The sequence below is a fragment of the Anabrus simplex genome, chromosome 6, assembly GCF_040414725.1.
Source record: "Anabrus simplex isolate iqAnaSimp1 chromosome 6, ASM4041472v1, whole genome shotgun sequence".
NCBI lineage: Eukaryota > Metazoa > Arthropoda > Insecta > Orthoptera > Tettigoniidae > Anabrus > Anabrus simplex.
In genome coordinates, this window is record NC_090270.1 from 50,040,561 (window position 1) to 50,061,847 (window position 21,287).

A 21,287-nucleotide genomic window follows, 5' to 3' on the forward strand; every position below is an offset into this window, starting at 1 on the left:
CTAGGCATTTTTTACATGCAGGGAAAAACAGGTCAACCAAACCCTGGTTTAGTTCATATCTTCAACACTGCAGATTAAGGTAACTTTCAGGCCATAAAATATCAATCAGAATTTATATAAATGCAAATTAATTGCTTTACCTGAGAACTTTTCTTGTAGCATAAGTTTTGTTTTTTCCAAGGCAGTTTCCAGCAACTGAATGCCATTATGATTAAACCAGCAACTGCCAGTATTAAAAAAATGTATCTTAATATAATTGGATGATAATGGTATGTAGTAGTGGTAACATCAAGTTGCAGCAACAACAGTCCAGTAATTAGCAAAACAGCACCCAGGAGTACTGAAGCCAGCAACACATATATCAGCATGGGTAATTCCTGCAAAGACACATAACAGTTCATTTACAGAAACAATATTTGCAAGTTTGGAAAGTAGAAACAGTTGATGTTACTTGTTTGTTCTGAAGTGATAGTCGTATCTTCATTGTATAACATAACAGATCATGAATTAGTAACAAATATTTCATACACGTTAAAAGAAATAACTACGATTCAGTGGCGTATGCTGGAATTAAGACATGGGCTACCACTAGACTTAGGTTACCTCTTTTCGATGGTTGGTTTAGTATACGTCAAGCTTTCAGCATTTTGGCAGCCTGTAGCCAATGGAGAAGCCTGCTGTGTTGTCAAGCCTGCTTTACAGGCTACTGCCCCGGCCTCTGCTACTACCAATGCTCAACTACTGATCAGTGGAGATGGTACCCTACGGTTTAACAAATGAAAGTCCGGCTTTGTGGCTAAATGGATAGAACGTTTGCCTGTGGTCCGATGGCCCCGGTTCAGTTTCCAGAATCAACCCCCTCATACTGTTAATTCCCCTGATACCGAGTGAGTTGGCCGTGCGGTTAGGGGCGCGCGGCTGTGAGCTTGCATCTGGGAGATAGTGGGTTTGAATCCCAATGTCGGCAGCCCTGAAGATGATTTTCCATGGTTTCCCACTTTCACACCAGGCAAATGCTGGGGCTGTACCTTAATTAAGGCCACGGCCGCTTCCTTTCAACTCCTAGGCCTTTCCTATCCCATCATCGCCATAAGACCTATCTGTGTCGGTGTGACATAAAGCCACTAGCAACGAAAAACAACAACAACAATTCCCCTGGCGTGGGGACTGGGTGTTTATGACATCTTCGCCATTCATTTTATCTCCATTAGGTCAACACCAAGCCTATATAGATGCCATGCCCCATTATTATTATTATTATTATTTTATAGCGGTCGTATCCATTATTCACTGGTTAATTAGCTTCCGTGGGAGATCAGTGGTGGTGTCCAACCCATGATCACGGGTTCGATTCCAACCAACAAAAGAAAACACTAAATCTGAAAGATGGCATTTCATTTAGCAGATCTACCAATAAAAATACAACTATATTGCTACTCCAATAGCAGCCCTGCAGTCTTTTCCTACAAGGATGTAGAAGTAAACGGGAGTGAGGAATTCCCACACTCTCTTATCTATATCCTTAAGTCAGAAGTATGAGGTGAGGAAGTATATACGATGAGTAATGCATGGTTGATAGTTAGCAGTGGCGATCTGGCGGACCGAAGCTTAGCAGACCTATCTTCCACTGGTCCCCTCTCCTACGATATACAGCAGCAAATAAAAAAAATAAAAAAATAGTTATGAATTTCATTGGGTTCTATATTGAAGTGGGATTACAGTAAATTAAAATTCTTTCAAGGTCCACCTATTCAATACAATGACATTTTATTGTGATTCAATCATAAGTCAAATAGTACTAGTTTCAGCATCTATGTGCCATCATCAGCCTTAAGTACATATTAAACAATTATATACACATGCCTAAAACATCTAAAACACATTTTAGCACATTATAAAATACATTACTGTAATGATACATGAGATAAGTAAAAATTATGTTACAATAGATTGCTGTAATATAAAATTCTTAAAATTCCGGCAATTCGTTATATAGTCCAGTCTGTGTACATCCTGTGTAAGTGAATTTGTGCTGTTTTACGCTTATTCACTTGATATTAGGTGGTTCCAGGGAAGTTTAATTTGATCATGTAAGATCGTGATATAAATAGAGATGAATTCCCACTTCAATTTAAACCTCGAAGAGCATGTTGAACGTGTTTGTTACATAGACGATAGATGGTAGGTGTGCTAGGTACCAACTGATGAGCCCAGCCTAGCACACGGGGGCGAAACGCTGGCAACCAGGAATGAGTTAGCTGGAAAATTTATTATGTCCAATAACGGACCATTTATATTGGTATTAATCATAGCAGTGGCGTATACACGGGGGCGAAACGCTGGCAACCAGGAATGAGTTAGCTGGAAAATTTATAATGTCCAATAACGGACCATTTATATTGGTATTATAAATTTACTCATTCGGAATAAAATATTTCAGTTTCCCTTTGGGAATCAACATCTATATCAACTGCTATGATTGTTAATCTACAGAGAAGTAATTAAGTAGAAGGTTTAATGAACAGAGCTTGAAACCAAGTGAAATCTCTGAATACTATGTGCAAATATGTACAAAAAATCCCACAGAAGATACTTCGGAATATACCTGAATGATTCTGCAGTGCTACTGCCATATGTGACATTGAGCTGGAGTAGCAGCTGTTAGCCATCTTGAGTCTTATCCAGCAGGTACTGGAGTGTCATGCATGTAGCTGTAAAATGGGGCCATAAAATAACCATTGCTAGAAAGAGTACCACCATGGTCCTTTTCCATGAACACTCCTTGTTATGACCGAACAGATGAACAGTATTGGAAGAATGGACTGATGGCTCGAAAAACTACCAAGAATGATATAGTGTCTTGCTGCAGGAAACAGGGCCATTAGTAAACATTTGTCCACAGAAGACCCCTGTATGATAACATCTGTCAAAGTGTCGCCTGCTGTACTTCAAGACATACAGAGAATGGCATGTCATAAAAATCTACCAATCCAATGTGAGGCAGGCAAGAGGCTGAATATCAATCGCTCCTTCCACAGCGAACACAATATTATTCATAACCACCTCAGAATAGAGACCAAAGGGAAAAATTTTGTCAGAGGGAGTATGACATTTGGAAATCATTACCTGGATAGAGCAAAAGGACTGAATTATGCAGTGAGGACACCAAAAGTCAATAACTGGATCGCTAACAAGTCAATCAGGGCTGTCTACCTCTGAATGGGTTACCTGTCTGAAAATGAATGGCAATATTGCAGCAGTTAGAGTAGCTCCTGGTTGGTCTTTGGCTCCCAGTGCAGACATGGATGCCCGGAGAATGAAACCCTTGCTCACGTTAAAGGGCAACAGGACTGTGGTTTATTACTCAGAAATGGTCGATACCATTTAAATAAGGAAACTAATAGCAGCACCATTGAAAGACAAATCATGGGAAGCTGACGGGGAAGTATCCTGTACTGCAATAAATGGCTCCACTAGACGAACAGACATCTTGGCATATCTTTTAATATTCAAAGGTCACCAGAAATGGATTCATTATAGACCCAACAATTACGTAGATTTGAAATGGGGAAAAAATCAGCCAGAAGAAGCAAATGTTGAAAAGAAGAACATATAAGGAACAACTGGATAGTTCAAGGAAAAATATAATCTGAAACATATAGAAGTAATAGAATTTCTAATAAGGTCTCGTGGCGTTATTCCAAAAAAAATTTAATCATTTCAGAAGAAATTTGGATTACCTCAATCTTTATGAAACAAAACTGTCACAGTGGTGCTCAAGAAATCATGCCAAATTTTAGTCCAATCATCATCATCATCATTATATCTTCGCTCCAGCAAGCTGGGTACGGTTGTGTACGAGCCTCCTCCAGTTTGTCCTATCCATCCACAGATGCTGCTCACATATGCAACGCCAGTTCACAGCTCTAATTTCAAGGTCCTTCAATATCTGTTTTTCCCAAACATCACGAGGTCTTCCTCTTGGTCTCTTCCCAGGAACATTGTGGTCAAAGTATGTTCGAGAAGTCCTGTGCAGTGGCGGCTCGTGAAAAAATTGTCCTACGCGCTACAAAAAACAAGCTGTTTTAAATCTGCATATTGCCATGATGAACAACGCATACTTCAAACTTGGTAATAATAATAATAATAATAATAATAATAATAATAATAATAATAATAATAATAATAATAATAATAATACAACTTTTCTCACAATTTATAACTCAGAACAAACAAAAACAACATTAATTTGGAAGCAGATGAATTCTTCGACAACTGTCTATGAGATAAATAATTCATTCGAGAAATATTGTTTTTACTAACCTAATGGCACAACTTACATCAGTACATATAGAATCGTGGGAATATAGATTCCCACTAAGAACACTAATTTAATTCCCCTTTATATACACTGCAGTGGATAAATAATTTGATAAATCTCCGTATAAACTTTAGCACCAACACAATGACAGAAAAACACGCACCAGTAATGTAACCGCGAGATTAAAAACCGCACAAAGCAACTGAAAGAGCTGCCAACTGATTCATTGAGACTTCCCCTATTACCATAGTAAATGTCCGGCTCAATGGCTAAATGGTTAGCGCGCTGGGCTTTGGTCACAGGGATCCCGGGTTCGATTCCCGGCAGGGTCTGGAATTTTAACCATCATTGGGTGCATGTGTTGTCTTCATCATCATTTCATCCTCATCACGACTCGCAGGTCGCCTACGGGTGTCAAATCAAAAGACCTGCATCTGGCGAGTCAAACATGTCCTCGGATACTTCCGGCACTAAAAGCCATACGCTATTTCATTTCACCAGAATAAATTACATTGTAATGCGGGATAACATTTAGGGTCAGTCAAAGATTCTTTGACTCACCTACGAATTCCGTATTTTTGACACAAAAGGAAGATGGATATTTTAATAAGCATGTGTGAGATAGATTGCCTCCACTTACGCTTTACTTTCGAGCCCAGACGATGCTACTCTCTAGCGGCAGACTCGCTTACCACGTTCAACATCAAGGTAGCAGGAGACATCGAGTACTTCTACCCCCTTACGGGAGAGGAAGTAACTATAGACGGGATCAGTGAAAGTTGATCCCGGTTTATGGTATACTCCGCCGGCTAGGGGGAGTGTTGCAAGCTTTGCTGCGCCTGCGTATTGCTTCCTTCAGGCTACAGGCAAGGGCTCACTTCACATGAGCACGAGCCTTGTTCCCCGGGAGAACGGCGCTAGGTGTTCGACAGATCTCGTTCTGATTTTCACAAAACACAAATTCATACCGTACTCAAAACAACGAAAAGGCACCAGGATAATTGTACTGTACATAAATAATATTCCTTACAGTTCCAAGCTACGTGCTGGAGCCCGGTAGCATGTACTGACCGGCTGCCACTGGTCCTGTGAAGGTCCATTCTTTTCATGTGACCATACCATTGCACTCTCCTCACTTCTAGAGTCTCCAGCAACTTCTTTCCAATCCAAGCTGTTGCCAGATATCCACATTCCTTATTTTATCCATTTTTGTTTTTTGTATACAAGAACGGAGGAACTTCATTTCTGTTGCCTGAAGACGATTCTTTGTTGGTCCAGTAAGTGTTGCTGCTTCCAGGCCATACGTCAATATAGGTACTAAATATATTTTGTACAAACTGATCTTGGAAACTAACGGAAATGTCTCATCCCAAAATATTTGATGTACAGCATGACAGAATTTGGAAGCTTTCTGTATTCTGTTGCTAATCTCTTGATGTATGGTATTGTCTGATGACAGAACACTACCTAATACTGGAAGTTGTCTACAATATCCATTTCATCATCTCCAATTCTTAGATGAACAGTTGGAGAGTATCTACTCATCACCAAGCCAACTGTCTTCGTTTTGCTGATTTTGAGACCTACTGTTGTAAAAGCTTCATGCCAGAGATCTAGTTTAGTTTGTACTTCCGTTTCTGTCTCACCCCATACAATTACATCATCAGCAAAAACCAGGGTATTAGTTGTTGGATCCTTTCTTTTAACCGCTTTTAAAACTTCATACATTATGATTATGAAGCAAAGTAGTGAAAGACTCCACTCTTCGTTTTGAACCAACCTGACCTTCCATCGTAGACCTGGACACAACACTTCGTTTCATCATATAATCATTGTACTCGTGCTATGATGTCATTGGGCACTTTCTTATGTCTCAAACATTCCCATATATGCCTGCGTAGTACAGGGTCATATGCTTCCTCGATGTCCAGAAATTCATCTGATTCAGTTGATGTGTTGTTTTTCAACTTAGATATTGCTGTCTCTACTTCCAACCATGTCACACTAGTGGTATTTATGCTGCCAAAATCATAAGGTTCGTCGTCTAATGCAGTGACATTTTCATAACAGTTCAGCAAAGTTTCAAAGTGCCTTTGGAACTCCTGTAATATTTTGGTCTTACTCCTAGTCACCTCACCATTAGGAAGTTCTACAGATTGGATAGATTCATTTTGAGTTCTTCTATTAACAAAACTGTATAACAGTTTTTTAGTCAAATCACCTACATAAATGAAAATTTGTACACTGGGCGATAGTACATATATCACACCCTCGCACTATATGTGAGAGATATTATTGTCAGTATTCGATTTATTATTATTATTATTATTATTATTATTATTATTATTATTATTATTATTATTATTGTTACGGCGTTACCCGTGGAGCAGAAAGAGGTTAAAGAAGGTGCAGGGGTGAATGGGTCCAATTACAATATACACAAGTAGCAATCATTAAACAAGATTGGGAAAATTCCAAGATTCAGAACCTTAATACTTTGGGCCTTAAGCCACCAGTTTTACAATTCCGGAGATACCGGATTCAGTTTACACAAAAATTGGGAACCATTAAGTCAGGGGCAGAAATCCTCCAAATCAAGAGCACTTGCCCCCAAAATTACAATATCTAGCCTTCCAAAGGCACTCTTTAATCTTACAAAAACTTTGAAAAAGAGCAAACAGGCTCTAAGTATCTTCTAGCCTATTCAAGGCAATATCAGAAAATTACAATCACTCGCACAACTTACAAATTGAAAGATAATGTTATACAGGGGTATCTAGTACCCAACCTACAGGGCCTTTGCGGAAAAGAACAGGTTAAGTAAATGGCCCGAAACACAAACTGAATGGAGGCGTATACTTGCACTCCTAGATGTGAACACTAAAACAACCTAAGGGGCTCTAGGCCGATGAAACAGGGGCTATTCCCAAACTATGGAGGTGACTTGTATAGAAATTACTTTACCACATTACAGAATGAAAAACAGTTATAAAAACGTAGTCACCTCAAACCAAGATGAAAGGGAGCTCGAGAGGGTAATTCACTCTCTATCAACAATTTACAGTTAAAGATTTTATGTTTTTACATTAGCTGGAAAAAGTTACATTATAGAAAAGCTGGTTACATAACTAAAGAGTCGGACCTTTCCCTCGGGTTAAACTGCGGAGGTAGCAAGAAAGGAAGAAGTTATGTGGCCATTACCTGGAAGATCTCTGTTGACCGATGAAAGAGGCCGCCTGCCTCCTGCTTTGACACACACGCTCAGTAAGATGACGATCAATTGGCCAAGAAACGAGAAAAGCCGCAGTTTATAAACCCTCAGGGAAGGTTCAAGATCATTCAAGATTAAACTATCCACACCCTCTCAATTTTACTGGATGAATTCAGTGATTTACTGTAGTTGGACCGGAACGGGCCGGAACGCCGTTCCGGAAAATATTCCCCCGCTTTAGAATGTCGTAACATTTTTACATTCAGTAAGAAAATCTTATAATCTATACATAGCGCTGAAACGCCATGGGTGTACTCTAGCGAACTAATATCGAACCTTACGGTTTTATGTTCATAACATAGGTCGCTTTTACACTCCTGGGCGGTTTTCTGGTTCTCTAAGGTTGGCTAGACTGCTATTGGATTCGGAGAGCGGGAAGTGAGCACAATAATTTTCTTCCACTCGTTATGTTTGTGTGAATCCAAGTTTTATTTTATGTTTTGCTCAATGCGTTGCTGTGAAGCAGATATTATGGAATCTCTCTGCCGTTAATGAACATCAGTTGTCCCATAGTACCTTCCAAGTTTTCCAGTGGCTGTGAAAGTGAGTTGTGAGTGTGACCATGAATTTACTGAAGTGGCTGGGTTCAAAAAAACGTGCTGGGGATGAAGATGAAGAATCAAAGAATACTCAAACGGTGTGTGATGGCTCAAGTAAAAACGAAACCAAATGGAGTTCCAAGAACATTAGTTTCATTAAAGAAATAAAGACGCGAGTATAAAGACAGAGCCTGGGTTAAATGTTGCTGAAACGTGTGATGCAGATTCAAGGGAGAATCCAAATTCAAGGACCCAGCTACCGAAAACAAGATTTTCCAGACTGTTGGAACGAGTCTCAGTACCGTTTTCTTGTCAGAGAACAAGTGGTTATTTGCAGAAAATAAATTATAGGCTGCAATATACAGTATGTAAAGAGGAAAGTAAATTAGGATTAGGAGTTTCTGAAGGGACAGGACTTAAGCTAATGAAAGTATGGGTAGAATGCAAGGTTCATCCCAATGGAAATAATATTAATCAACAACAAACAAGCCTTCGAAAAAAATTTGAGCACAAAAGTTCAGAATCTCACAAAAAAGCTATGTTACAAAAATCAGAATCTAATAAAAGATATTTGAAAGTTGGTTGGACACTATGAGTGTCAACTACCTAGAAACCACCGTTCGAGTATTTCCAACAGCATACTCAATTGTGAAAAGAAATAGACCGTTCATAGACTTACAGGCTTATGTTGAACTTCAACAATTAAATGGTTTAGATATGGGACGAGTTCTTCATACAAATTTTAGTTGTACTAATATTATTCAACACATTTCACAGGAAATGGGAAATAAATTAGAAAAACCTACAACAGAAAATCAGAGGAGAATCAGTATTATGATGGACGAATCAACAACAGTTAGTGTAAAAATCTGTTTTAGTATTATGTTTGAGATGGGCTCTTTCAGATAATTCTGAAGTTGTTTCCTTTTTCTGGGACTTGATAGAACTTGAATCAACTACAGCAGATGTTATTACTCGAGAGATATTGAAGAATATTTCTTTGTATGGGATGAATGAAAACTTTCTGGCAGAACATTTAGTTGGTCTAGCCTGTGATGGGGCCTCTGTAATGTTGGGTAGAAAAAATTGAGTGGGAGCACAGTTTTTAACGTTATTTTCAGATACAGTAATCTGGCACTGTTTAAACAATCACTTGGAATTGGCCGTTTCTGATACAAGAAATGAAGTTACATGTGTTAACCATTTCCATTCTTTCTTTGACAAATTGTATTCTTTATACAGCATGTCTCCCAAAAATCAAAGGGAACTCAACATTTGTGCTGCTTCACTGGAACAAAGAGTTAAGAAGATTGGGAAAATATTTACAATAAGATGGGTAGCATCAAGCCAGAGAACTGTAAAAGCTATCTGGGAAAACTATAGTGCACTAGTAAAACATTTTAGTGAGGCCAAAAATGACCACCAGAGAGACTCCAAAGAAAGGGCAATATTCCAAGGTCTAGAAAATATGTTAACATGTGTAGAATTTCTAGAAAATATTGCAATTATGTATGATGCTCTTATTGAGTTAGCTGATTTGTCATTAGAGTCGCAGAAATGAGAGACAAGTCTGACAGAGGCTCAAAATGCAATTAAGCGCACTATAAAAGTGTTTGAATCTATGTGTAACTCAGCTTCTGGAGAATACTACAGAACAGTTCTTAAAGCAGCAGAAAACAAAAAGTTTAGAAGCACAGGATTACATGATTTTTAAAAGTTGTAAAAATTGACAAAAAGCAGTTTTTCAGAATTCTTGTGAGCAATTTAAAATGTGTTCACATCATCTCATCTTCGTTCCAGCTCTAGTCAGCAGAGACATGAGAGAATGACAAAAGTTTTCAATGATTCAAAGGTACTATTACAAAAATAATTGGCCCTCCACTTTTACTTTGGATATCTGCTATGGTGATGAGAGTGTTGGGAACCTTTGTGATTTTTTCCACATGTCAGACAAGAGGAGGTACATTAAAGCTTTTAGAAAGTACGTCTAGACCAAGGAAATTCCAGTGGAGCTTATGCATTTAATCAAGACTGTACTGACCATTCCCATCTCTTCAGCAGAAGCTGAAAGAGTTTTCAGAACCATGAATGAGATCCACACCAAAAGAGAAATCGGCTGCTGGTTGCAAGATCAAGCGGACTTATTTTCATAAGCAGCGTCGGACCTCCTGTGCATATATTTGACCCACAACCATATGTCAAGTCATGGCTACGAAAGGGGAGATGTTCAACTGATGAAACAACTTGTCGGAAACATGAGGCCACTGATTTTGACACCCAGTAAGAGTCCATTTGGAAATTGCTGAATTAATAAGGTGAATTCCTGTAAATATTTTGTTCCAACTAAATCACTGGATAAATTGAAAAGTTACACTTAGAATCGAACAAGAAGCCTGTGATAGGTTGAAAATTAAATACAGAAATTAGGGATTGACTAGATTCAAAACTGGCAGAAAGAAACAGGAAATATTGCCAACCCAAAAATAAATGAATATCATTCAGTTACAAAAATCTAGAAATACAAAACTTCTTTAAATTATAACTTCTTACACCTCACACCAGGGTGCATGATCATAGTTTTTAGTAGTGTCATGTGTGGAAGACTGTCCAAACTTCTTGATGAATGTCAAACAAAACAAGTAGAAATTCACTCAGTTTAGGCAACTGCACAATAACAAAATTACATCATATTTCTGTGGTGACAACTTCTGAGTAAAGTTCTGAGTTGGTGTAGTTTCAGTTTCACTGTTTTACCAACAGAGGGGTTCGTTTAGGCGCTGAATTTGAATGCGCGGCGTTGAGGTGTACCTCCCGGTACAATTATTATTATTATTATTATTATTATTATTATTATTATTATTATTATTATTATTATTATTATTTTTCATTTACTGTACATACTCTCTGCATGCTCTACTACATGGGTAGTACTACATGTACTTACAATACATTTCTTTACAAATGCATAAACATAAATTACATTTGAATAATTAAATTTCTAGATGACTGTTAATCTTACCAATATCAATCAATATCAGTCTTCCTTTTTCCTGAGAGCTTCAAAGTCCAGATCATTAACAAATTTGGAAAATTCCTTTAAATACTTTTTCACAGATTTCTGCAATGGCCAATTATCACCTCTATTAACACTATTTATCAAGAATTGCCTAATATTTTTCACTTCACTGCACTCGAAAATTATATGATCTATTGTCTGAGGGCTGCTGTTACAGGAACACTCAGAGTTAGGTATAATTTTAAGTCTGCATAAGTACGAAACAATATTTCCATGTCCAATCAGTATTGCAGTCATATTTGGTGTTAAGTTGATTTTGGATTTTAATCTGCCTGCACTGTTTTACCAATAGAGGGGTTCCTTAAGGCACTTCTTTTAAAGGTGCGGAGTTGAGGTGTACCTCCCGGTACAATAATAATGTAGCATGGCATCTATATAGTCTTGGTTTTGACCTAATGGGGATAAAAAGAATGGCGAAGACATCATAAATGCCCAGTCCCCAAGCCAGAGGAATTAACAGTATGAGGGGTTTGATTCTGGAAACTGAACCGGGTCCATCGGACCAAAGGCAAACGTTCAATCCATTTAGCTACAAAGCGGGACTTTCATTTGCTAAACCTTAAGCTACCAGCTCCACTGATCAGGTGTTGAGCATTGGCAGCAGAGGCCGGGGCAGTAGCCTGTAAAGCAGCCTTGACAACACAGCAAGCTTCTCCATTGGCTATTGGCTGCAGCTCAAAACGCTGAAGGCTTGACGTTCACTAAACCAACTATCGAAAAGAGGTAACCTAAGTCTAGTGGTAGTCTTAATCCCACCGGGCGAGTTGGCCGTGCGCGTAGAGGTGCGCGGCTGTGAGCTTGCATCCGGGAGATAGTAGGTTCGAATCCCACTATCGGCAGCCCTGAAAATGGTTTTCCGTGGTTTCCCATTTTCACACCAGGCGAATGCTGGGGCTGTACCTTAATTAAGGCCACGGCCGCTTCCTTCCAACTCCTAGGCCTTTCCTCTCCCATCGTCGCCATAAGACCTATCTGTGTCGGCGCGACGTAAAGCCCCTAGCAAAAAAAAAAAAAAAAAAAAAAAAAAAAAAAAAAAAAAAAAAAAAAAGTCTTAATCCCAGCATACACCACTGACACCAATATAAAGATACACAGATACAATATTTCTGACTACCAATTCTTCTTATAATATAATGTTTTTACATCTCATTTTAAAACTCACAAGATATTTACTACCTACTTTATATTAAAAATTATTTTATGAAAATTTCCTAACCTAAAATTGCAAATCGTACACTTGTACAGATACATTAACTTATTTGCCAATTGTTGGTCATGCTTCCTGTTCGCATCACCTTCCAAATTGACATTTGGTAAATTCAGATCTCCCGCTACAATCACATTCCTTTCCATATCATTTGCCACATAGCTGATTATCTTATCAAATAATTTTGAATCAGCGTCAGCATTACCCTTTCCTGGTCTGTACACTCCAAAGACATCAAGTTACCTGTTATCTTTAGAAATAAGCCTTACGCCTAGAATTTCATGTGTGTCATCTTTAACTTTTTCGTAGCTTACAAATTCTTCTTTCACCAGAATGAATAGGCCTACCTCCCCTCCTACCATTCCTATCCTATCCCTACAATACAAACTCCAGTTCCATGAGAAAATTTATGCATCCATAATATCATTTGTCAGTCATGATTCAACGCCTATTACAATATCTGGTAAGTAAATATCATATCTATTAAATTACTTAATTCTATTGCTTTCTTTACAATACTTCTACAGTTCAACACTAACATTTTTATGTCATCCCTACTTGACTTCCAGATCCCTGTACCCTTATCACCTCATTTCTCTGAATGTACCTCCCTATAACCCTTCTAAACAAATTTCGTAGCTTATACGTACCACTGCAGTTTGTTTGAGAGAAAAAAGAATATTATATATTTTTATTTCGTATTATGCCTTTTTCAGTGATAATTGAATGAAAAAAATGTGTGGGTTTTAAAAATAAAACTTCACATTGTTCTGCTATAGTTCATTTAAATGAAAATGTATGTTTTAAATTGCAAAATATAACAAAATTATTTAAAATAACGCAAAATTCTTTCGTTGCCTGCTGATTTCCACCAAAAAATAAAACAAAAAACGCAGGTCACTACGTGTAGCATATTCTGAATGACATTAAATATAACTGTATTAATTATCTCCTTTGGCTGCAAGCTTAGGCATTTTTCTTTAAAAGAGAATACAGTAAATATCATTTATTAATCCCATCTCTCCATTTCATTATCATAATTTCTCTTTGCATAATAATATAATGGGTCTGCTTTTCTAAGAAGTACAAGTAAACAACACCCCGTGTTTATTCAATCGAAGAGAAAAAAGAAGAGGCAAAAAAAAAAAAGGTCAAGAAAAGCATCAGATGAAGATGCCTTCCTCATTCCACCTACTTGATTAATAATGTATGTTCATATGTTCATGGAAGTATGCATACATTCACCTCTTTTGTGTGGTTTCTTTCCTAATGATTTTTCTGTAACATCTTTTCTTGGAAGTCAGTCAATGCACGATGAAAATCCAAAGAGAAAAAGCTGCTTACTTTCAGGGTTTATACGAGCAATTGGGTTCCAGGAAGAAAGAAAAGATTAATTATCATTGTGCTAGAGCACACAAGAGAGCAGCTTAAAACTTAGACCATTACATGTGTGAAAGACAAGGAAAGAAGGCGACTCTTGGAGAAACATAAGATCTTGGAACTCTGATATGAGTACTTTCATAAGACCTCAGATGTTGATGGGACATATCCACAACTTTTTCAATGTTGCTCAATTGCTGGAACAATTCCCGCTGTGAGTATAAAGTAGACTGTAAAAGCAGTTAATAAAATATCAGACATCTTTCGGACCAAAGCTGGTGTCCATCAAGGTTCAGCCTTGTCAGCTCTGCTCTTCATTTGTGTAACACCCGCAATCAATCCAGACCTACAGCACACCCTTTTTGGGTGAGGTCATGATTATGATACCAGTACCTCCAAAGACAATCTACAACACTAGATCCAAGTCTGCAATGATGCCTTCAGCAGAGTGAAGTCAAGATGTCATCAAGTGAAGATAATGAAGTCAATGGTGAATATCAACTGAAGAATGATATCTTCCATTTACGTCGTAACATCAACATTAATCCCGAAATGTGAACAGGGAGAAATGCTGGATGGATGCGTGGGAGAGAGGTAACAGGAGTGCTCAGTGACACGAGAATGCTGATATGACTGAAGCCAAAAATATACCATACTGTTTTTCTTCACCCAGTTGCTATCTACGAAGCCGAGTGCTGGCCAGTAGAGTAGAAATGAGTTGAGCACCAACTTCATATTATGGAGTTGCACATGTTGTGTTGGTTGATGGGAATCTCTCGCACTGACGACATTACAAACAAAGCTATTCAACGGAAGATTGGTATCGTGTCCAAATAAATGAGAAAATATGCAATAGATGTCTCCAATAGTATGGTCACATCATGTGCACAGCATCTAACACCATCGCCAATATTGCCTACTACCTTGAAGTCAGTGGAACGTAACCAATCGGAAGACCACAACAATGATGGCAGGATGTCATCAACGCTGATATGAGAGCTTTCCACCTATTCCGACTCTAATTATCTTTTCTTCATTGCCGATTCTATATTTTGTCGTCTCCTCTACAATACCTCTCATCATTCATTTCCCCCATCCAGCTCCTGCCGGGTTGCGATGTTAGGACACCTTTCAATCTTTCTCTATCCAACCACCATTGTTCATATAAGTTAACTGTGTTCCAATCCAAGTTTCTTTTAATTTTGCTATTCTTGCTAGTTTTCAACTAGCTTAGTCTGGGTCTCCCTCTTCCCATTTGAGTCTCGATCATCCACTTTGGCATCCTTCCCTCTTCCACCCTCTTAATACGTCCAAACCACTCACCATTCTGCCGTAAATATTTTCCACTCTAATTTCCTCATTTCTTTCTTTATCCTTTCTTGTCTTTCCTATCATACCTCCTGGATTTTATTCTCCTCTTTTCTTGTCAGTGTCCAGGTCTCTCTTGCATGTCAGTATTGGGCAGTAGTACATCTTATACACCACCTCTTTACACTTCATTGGTACTTCCTACCTCCACAACAGGTTCCCATATTCTGGTTTTCCCTGCAGAATCCTTTTACTGATCTACATGTCCAGCCCTGCATTCTACACCAGTTCACTTCCCAAGCACTTGAAACTCTCCACAATTTCATCGTTTTGTCACTTGATTGTTATAATTTCTTCCCTTTCCCTTTCTCCTCTAGTATCACCATTGTCTTACTCTTTTCCATGCCGATTATTTCCTCTTCTTTTTTGCTTCCCACAACATAAATTATCTGTAAACAGCATTACCTTCAGCTCCCTGTCCATATTTTACCTTTTTCTTCTTCATAATTTCATGCATAACCATTACGAATAACAGTGGTGACAGTACATTTCTTTGTTGTAGTCCAGTTTCTTTCCAAGACCACTCCGTCCTCCCCAAGTGTCTAGACACCGTTTTTTTTTTTTTTTTTAAATCATCTCTTTCAGTTTCCACTCAGTTAATTTATAATTGTTAGGTTTTTCAGTCTGCCCGAACTAATTTTAACATGAGTGTGATTTATTCTAAATTAGTTTTGGCAGATTGAAGAACCTAACAGTTATAAATAAAATAAATAAATATATATTGTAATGAGTTGGCGGCATACGTAAATAAAGATTTCAACTGGTAATGTTAAACTTCTCTAACATTTATTATCTAACTACTGTACTTTTTTACTTACACACTAACACAAAGGCATACCAGGATCACAACTTACACAACACAGTACAGATCATATGATGACATAGATGTTGATTCCCATAGGGAACCAGAAATATTTGTCCCAAAAGAGTAAATTTATAATACCAATATAGTTGGTCCATTTTTGAACATAAGCTGGAAAATTTATAATGTCCAATAACGGACCAACTATATTGGTATTAAAAATTTACTGTTAATAAACTTATATTGTGTTTGGTCCGGTCCGTAACATTAAAAATTTACTCATTTTGGACAAATATTTCAGGCTTCGTATGGGAATCAATATCCATATCATATGATGGCCAGGCAGGTATCATTTTTTAAAATGAAACAAAGTCTCTCATAGTGCACTGGCACTGTCGGTGGCTCCAAGTAACCTATGCAGTGGCCTCCACTGTACGCACTAGCCAAGCGCCTTGGTAGGAGTGCTATATACCAACCAATGAGCCCAAATTAACACAATGAGGCAAAACGCTGGCAATCAGGAATGAGTTAGTTGGAAAATTTATAATGTCCAATAACGGACCATCTATATTGGTATTACAGTACAGATCACACAATCACACAGCCTGCGCTCGAGTCTCACAGTTACTTTCGTTGTCGCTATCACAGTCCTCAGTTCACAGCCTGCACACAACATTCTCACAGCTCAGGATGATGCTGTCCACTCACTCCAGTAGAACTCCCTTTATAGTCCCATGCCGATATCCAGTGTTCTGTAGGATGCTAAAGGGTTTATTGTGTCACCTATTCAATACATATAAATTTTTAAACACTTAGGAATTTATTATTATTACCATTTGAGACATGTTTGGCCCTTCATTGAGGGCATCATCAGTCATAGTACCTCCTCAAGGCATAGATCAGGTATCTAATTGGTAATTAAATTGTAAACACTACGATACAAACTTAACATGATACAATGGGAAAGTCAAGAAAAAAGAAAAACATGTTCAGTGATGATACAGTTAAACAATATATGTTTATAGACACAGTAGTCGGCACCAATGCGTAAAATTGCAGGGTATTTTAGCAGAGTCCAGCAGTGATGGTCTGAAGAATAATTGATGCTACTCTATTAGAAAATCATAGGAAATTATAAAGTTTATATATATATTTACATGGAAACAGTTAGGGGAGAAAGGGTATAAAGTGTTGAACAGTTGAGAAATTACAAGCTTATAATACATATTTACAAGAGAGCAGCTTGGGGAGAAAGGATACAAAATGTCTGGCATCAAGTGCATCCAGTTGTTTTAGCCGTTGGTTGACGATTGCAGCATTAACACTATCAGTAATGTGCGGAGTGGTCCAATCTCAGTTCATAACTATAGGGGCAGGGAAAATATTCCACTGTTTTTTCAAGAATGTCAAATGAGGTTCTATAGGCGTAGTCATACTGGAAGTTGTCTGGTTGAAGTCCCGGGTTCATAAATATGGCTCAATAAGTACGTTGAATTTGGATGGCATGGACGGAGACTTATTGGGTGTCACTGAGTACACGGTGCATTATGAATGGCAACAATGACGGCAGTTATTTGTTGATAATTGTGTTTACAGGAAATATGTTGTGAGTTAGAATCTTTCACTTTTTAGTTCTGTTAACTTCCTGTTGCTTTGAATACTATGTGAAAACATCAATGTGAGATGCTAGTGAGACTTTAAACTGATATTATTCCGTAAATGAAAACATGAAGGACCTCGGGACGAAGTTACTGTTTTGTGCTGCTGGCCTGGTGAAATAGAATGGAGCTGCTTATGGTATAATCCGCAATGGAGGGATTAAATGAGAAAGTACAGTATATTACTACAGAGTCGGAGCATCATAGCTGGGATGAGACATCTTCTTTTACTGTTTGTGAAGAGGAGCTGTAGTGGCGCGCCATGTTCGTGCCGGTGCGCGCTGGATTCTAGTATGTTGTTAAAAGTTGTGTTGCATGGAGTGGAAGTTATCTGGTGTGTCACTGAGAAGCTACTTGTTGGTGAGTGTTGATACTTTCTCATTTAATCCCTCCACTGCGGATTATACCATAAGCAGCTCCATTCTATTTCACCAGGCCAGCAGCACAAAACAGTAACTTCGTCCCGAGGTCCTTCATGTTTTCATTTACGGAATAATATCAGTTTAAAGTCTCACTAGCATCTCACATTGATGTTTTCACATAGTATTCAAAGCAACAGGAAGTTAACAGAACTAAAAAGTGAAAGATTCTAACTCACAACATATTTCCTGTAAACACAATTATCAACAAATAACTGCCGTCATTGTTGCCATTCATAATGCACCGTGTACTCAGTGACACCCAATAAGTCTCCGTCCATGCCATCCAAATTCAACGTACTTATTGAGCCATATTTATGAACCCGGGACTTCAACCAGACAACTTCCAGTATGACTACGCCTATAGAACCTCATTTGACATTCTTGAAAAAACAGTGGAATATTTTCCCTGCCCCTATAGTTATGAACTGAGATTGGACCACTCCGCACATTACTGATAGTGTTAATGCTGCAATCGTCAACCAACGGCTAAAACAACGGGACGCACTTGATGCCAGACATTTTGTATCCTTTCTCCCCAAGCTGCTCTCTTGTAAATATGTATTATAAGCTTGTAATTTCTCAACTGTTCAATTGGATATTGTAAAATTACTGTATCGTTACCCTGTCAACCTGTAATTGTTCAACCAATGGCAGAAATTAGTGTATGAACATTGACGCCAGACACTTTATACCCTTTCTCCCCTAACTATTTCCATGTAAATATATGTATAAACTTTATAATTTCCTATGATTTTCTAATAGAGTAGCGTCAATTATTCTTCAGACCACCACTGCTGGACTCTGCTAAAATACCCTGCGATTTTACGCATTGGTGCCGACTACTGTGTCTATAAACATATATTGTTTAGCTGTATCATCACTGAATGTTTTTCTTTTTTCTTGACTTTCCCATTGTAACATGTTAAGTTTGTATCTTAGTGTTTACAATTTAACCCTGGAGTAGTAACATTCAAGTTTTGGTACATTAATGCTAACATGGGGTACTGTATGCCCCATAAATTAAATCACAATATTTTGGTTTTTGACTAATTTTAATACATCAGAAATGCATATATATAAAATAATACAAACAAAGCACTGATATTTTACACTATCATAATAATCATATTATATACATACACTGAAAATCATCAAAAGTTTCAAATTAGATCTGTTTCGTTCGTATTTCTCTCATGTCCTTCTCATACCGCACACTGCCTGCAAATCACTAGTTTGTGTCCTGAACACACAAAATTCTTACACTCAGAGCAAATGACTGTAGTTTTCATGTCCTTAGAACGTTCACACATATGGCAATGACCCTTAGATTTCGCCTCTGCTGCTGCGGTTGGAGGCGGAGGAACCTGGGTTTCCACACCGAGTTGTTCCATGATAGCTGTCTTTATGCCCTGTGGTACAGTGGGGACATTCAATCTGTTCATCATCCATGGCTTCATAAGCTGTTCACCTAAATTCAGTAGAAACTCATGGCGTACTTCCTTGGAACGGTTAGATATCGCTCGATTTTCCTGACGTATAATATATACATTTAGAGCAGCAGAATTCAACATGTCATAAAGGAGGCAAAGTGGCCATCTACGAGTCTTTCTGCTACATGAGTAAGTTGTACTCATCTGGTCGCATTTATCTACTCCACCGTTAGTACAGTTGTGACAGTCATTTCTGGCAGTGTAGAGTCCTTCATTAGTGACGTATCCTGGTGCATGTATGACAGAATAACTACAACTTGATTTTTCTTTGGAACGTAAGACAAAATTGTAAGCTCACCGTCAAATCCAAATAGTGATGTCTCTGGTTTTCTCCTTTTTGTTTTCAACATGATTTCCGGTATTTCAGACTTATTTTTGCAGAGAGTACCGACCATTGTCAGTTTATGTTCTTGAAGCATTGTTTTGAACAGTGTAATGGAGGAGAGCCAACTGTCTACAGTAATATTACGGTTGGTTCCGTGAATGGGTTCTGAGAGTTTTTCAACAAAAAACTCAGCTAATGGCTTGCCGTTTGTGACCAGACTTTTACCAGTATAAGGGATTGCATTTAGTATGTAGCCTGTCCTGTTGTCACACATCATGACTACTTTTAGCCCATACTTTCCAGGCTTGTTCGGTATATACATTCTAAATGGGCATCGTCCTCGAAATGATAACGACTGTTCATCAATTGTGCAATATACACCTGGAGTGTACAGTACTTTGCATTTTTGCACAAACATTTCCCACAAATTACGAATAGGGGCGAGAGCATCGGCTTTTCTTCTCTCTAAATGAGTACTTTTGTCATCGAAACGCAATGTGTTTATAAGAAATGAAAATCTCATCTTTGACATAACACTTGCAGTAATACGTAATCCCCTAGAATTGTGCCACAGAAGATCGATGTTGGTATGATTGTCTTTGTGAGCACCAAAGTAGAGAATCAAACCAATTAATGCTCTTATTTCATCATTCGTAGTGTCACTGACAAATCTTTGCTCGGATTTGTAGAATGCTGTTTCCTTGTTAGTAAACTTCACTATGTCATTTAACATGTCTTCATCTATAAATAGTTCAAATGCCTCTATTTCATTTTGGACAAGCCTACCAGCTCCCTCTGGACGGGGTTTTCGAAATACAATATTTCTTCTTGGTGTCCTGCCAGCTTTAGTTAGTGGTTTGCTGGACCAACAGTAACCTTTTTTCCCTTTCATTGACTTACTATTCAACAGATTATTCCCTGAGTATTGGTTGGTGGGCTTGAGGATAGGTGTTTACGAGAACTAGTTGTAAGCTTTACCTTCTTTGTTGGTTGTTGCTCACATTCCTCTGCCGAAGAACCGGACTCGTCACTAAGCTCAGGAACGTAGTAATCTTCATCTGCAGAAAACACATCATCTTCAACTTCATCTTCAAGTAAACAATCTTGCACCATTTCACCAGACTGATCTTCAAACAGCCCATTGTCATCGTCTTCTGATCTCATCAGTTCAGCCAAAATATCGTCCTCATTTAATTCACTCGCACCTAAACTGGATCAGTCATTTTTACACTAAAACGGTTCCAGTATATTAAATATAGTGTTTCTAACAATAACACACCAAAATATATCCGAAAAATCGAAGCAATAGCGTAACAAGATAAACAAACAAAAAGACACTATATCGCTGAAAAGTTGCATGAACACTAACGTGGCGAATAACATGCCCCAGAACATCAATAAAACAGTGATTCGGCCAAGATGCATCAA

General features: G+C 38.1%; 1 protein-coding gene across 5 annotated transcripts in view; it reads right to left on the reverse strand.

Annotated features, from left to right (window-relative positions):
• The window catches only part of LOC136875446 (uncharacterized), a 65,406-nt gene that overhangs the window by 24,254 nt on the left and 19,865 nt on the right, over window positions 1–21,287 (reverse strand). For 3 of the 5 annotated variants that reach the window (XR_010860433.2, XR_010860432.2, XM_067148999.2), the window contains exon 2: window positions 141–377. Coding sequence is in view for 1 of the 5 variants with exons in the window: in XM_067148999.2 (XP_067005100.1) it covers window positions 141–377 (237 nt within the window). In the remaining 4 variants the exon portion in view is untranslated. Of the gene's footprint in view, window positions 1–140; window positions 378–3,740; window positions 3,914–11,150; window positions 11,288–21,287 lie in introns of those variants that run through there. The other 2 variants (XR_010860434.2, XR_010860435.2) reach the window with 2 other exon arrangements.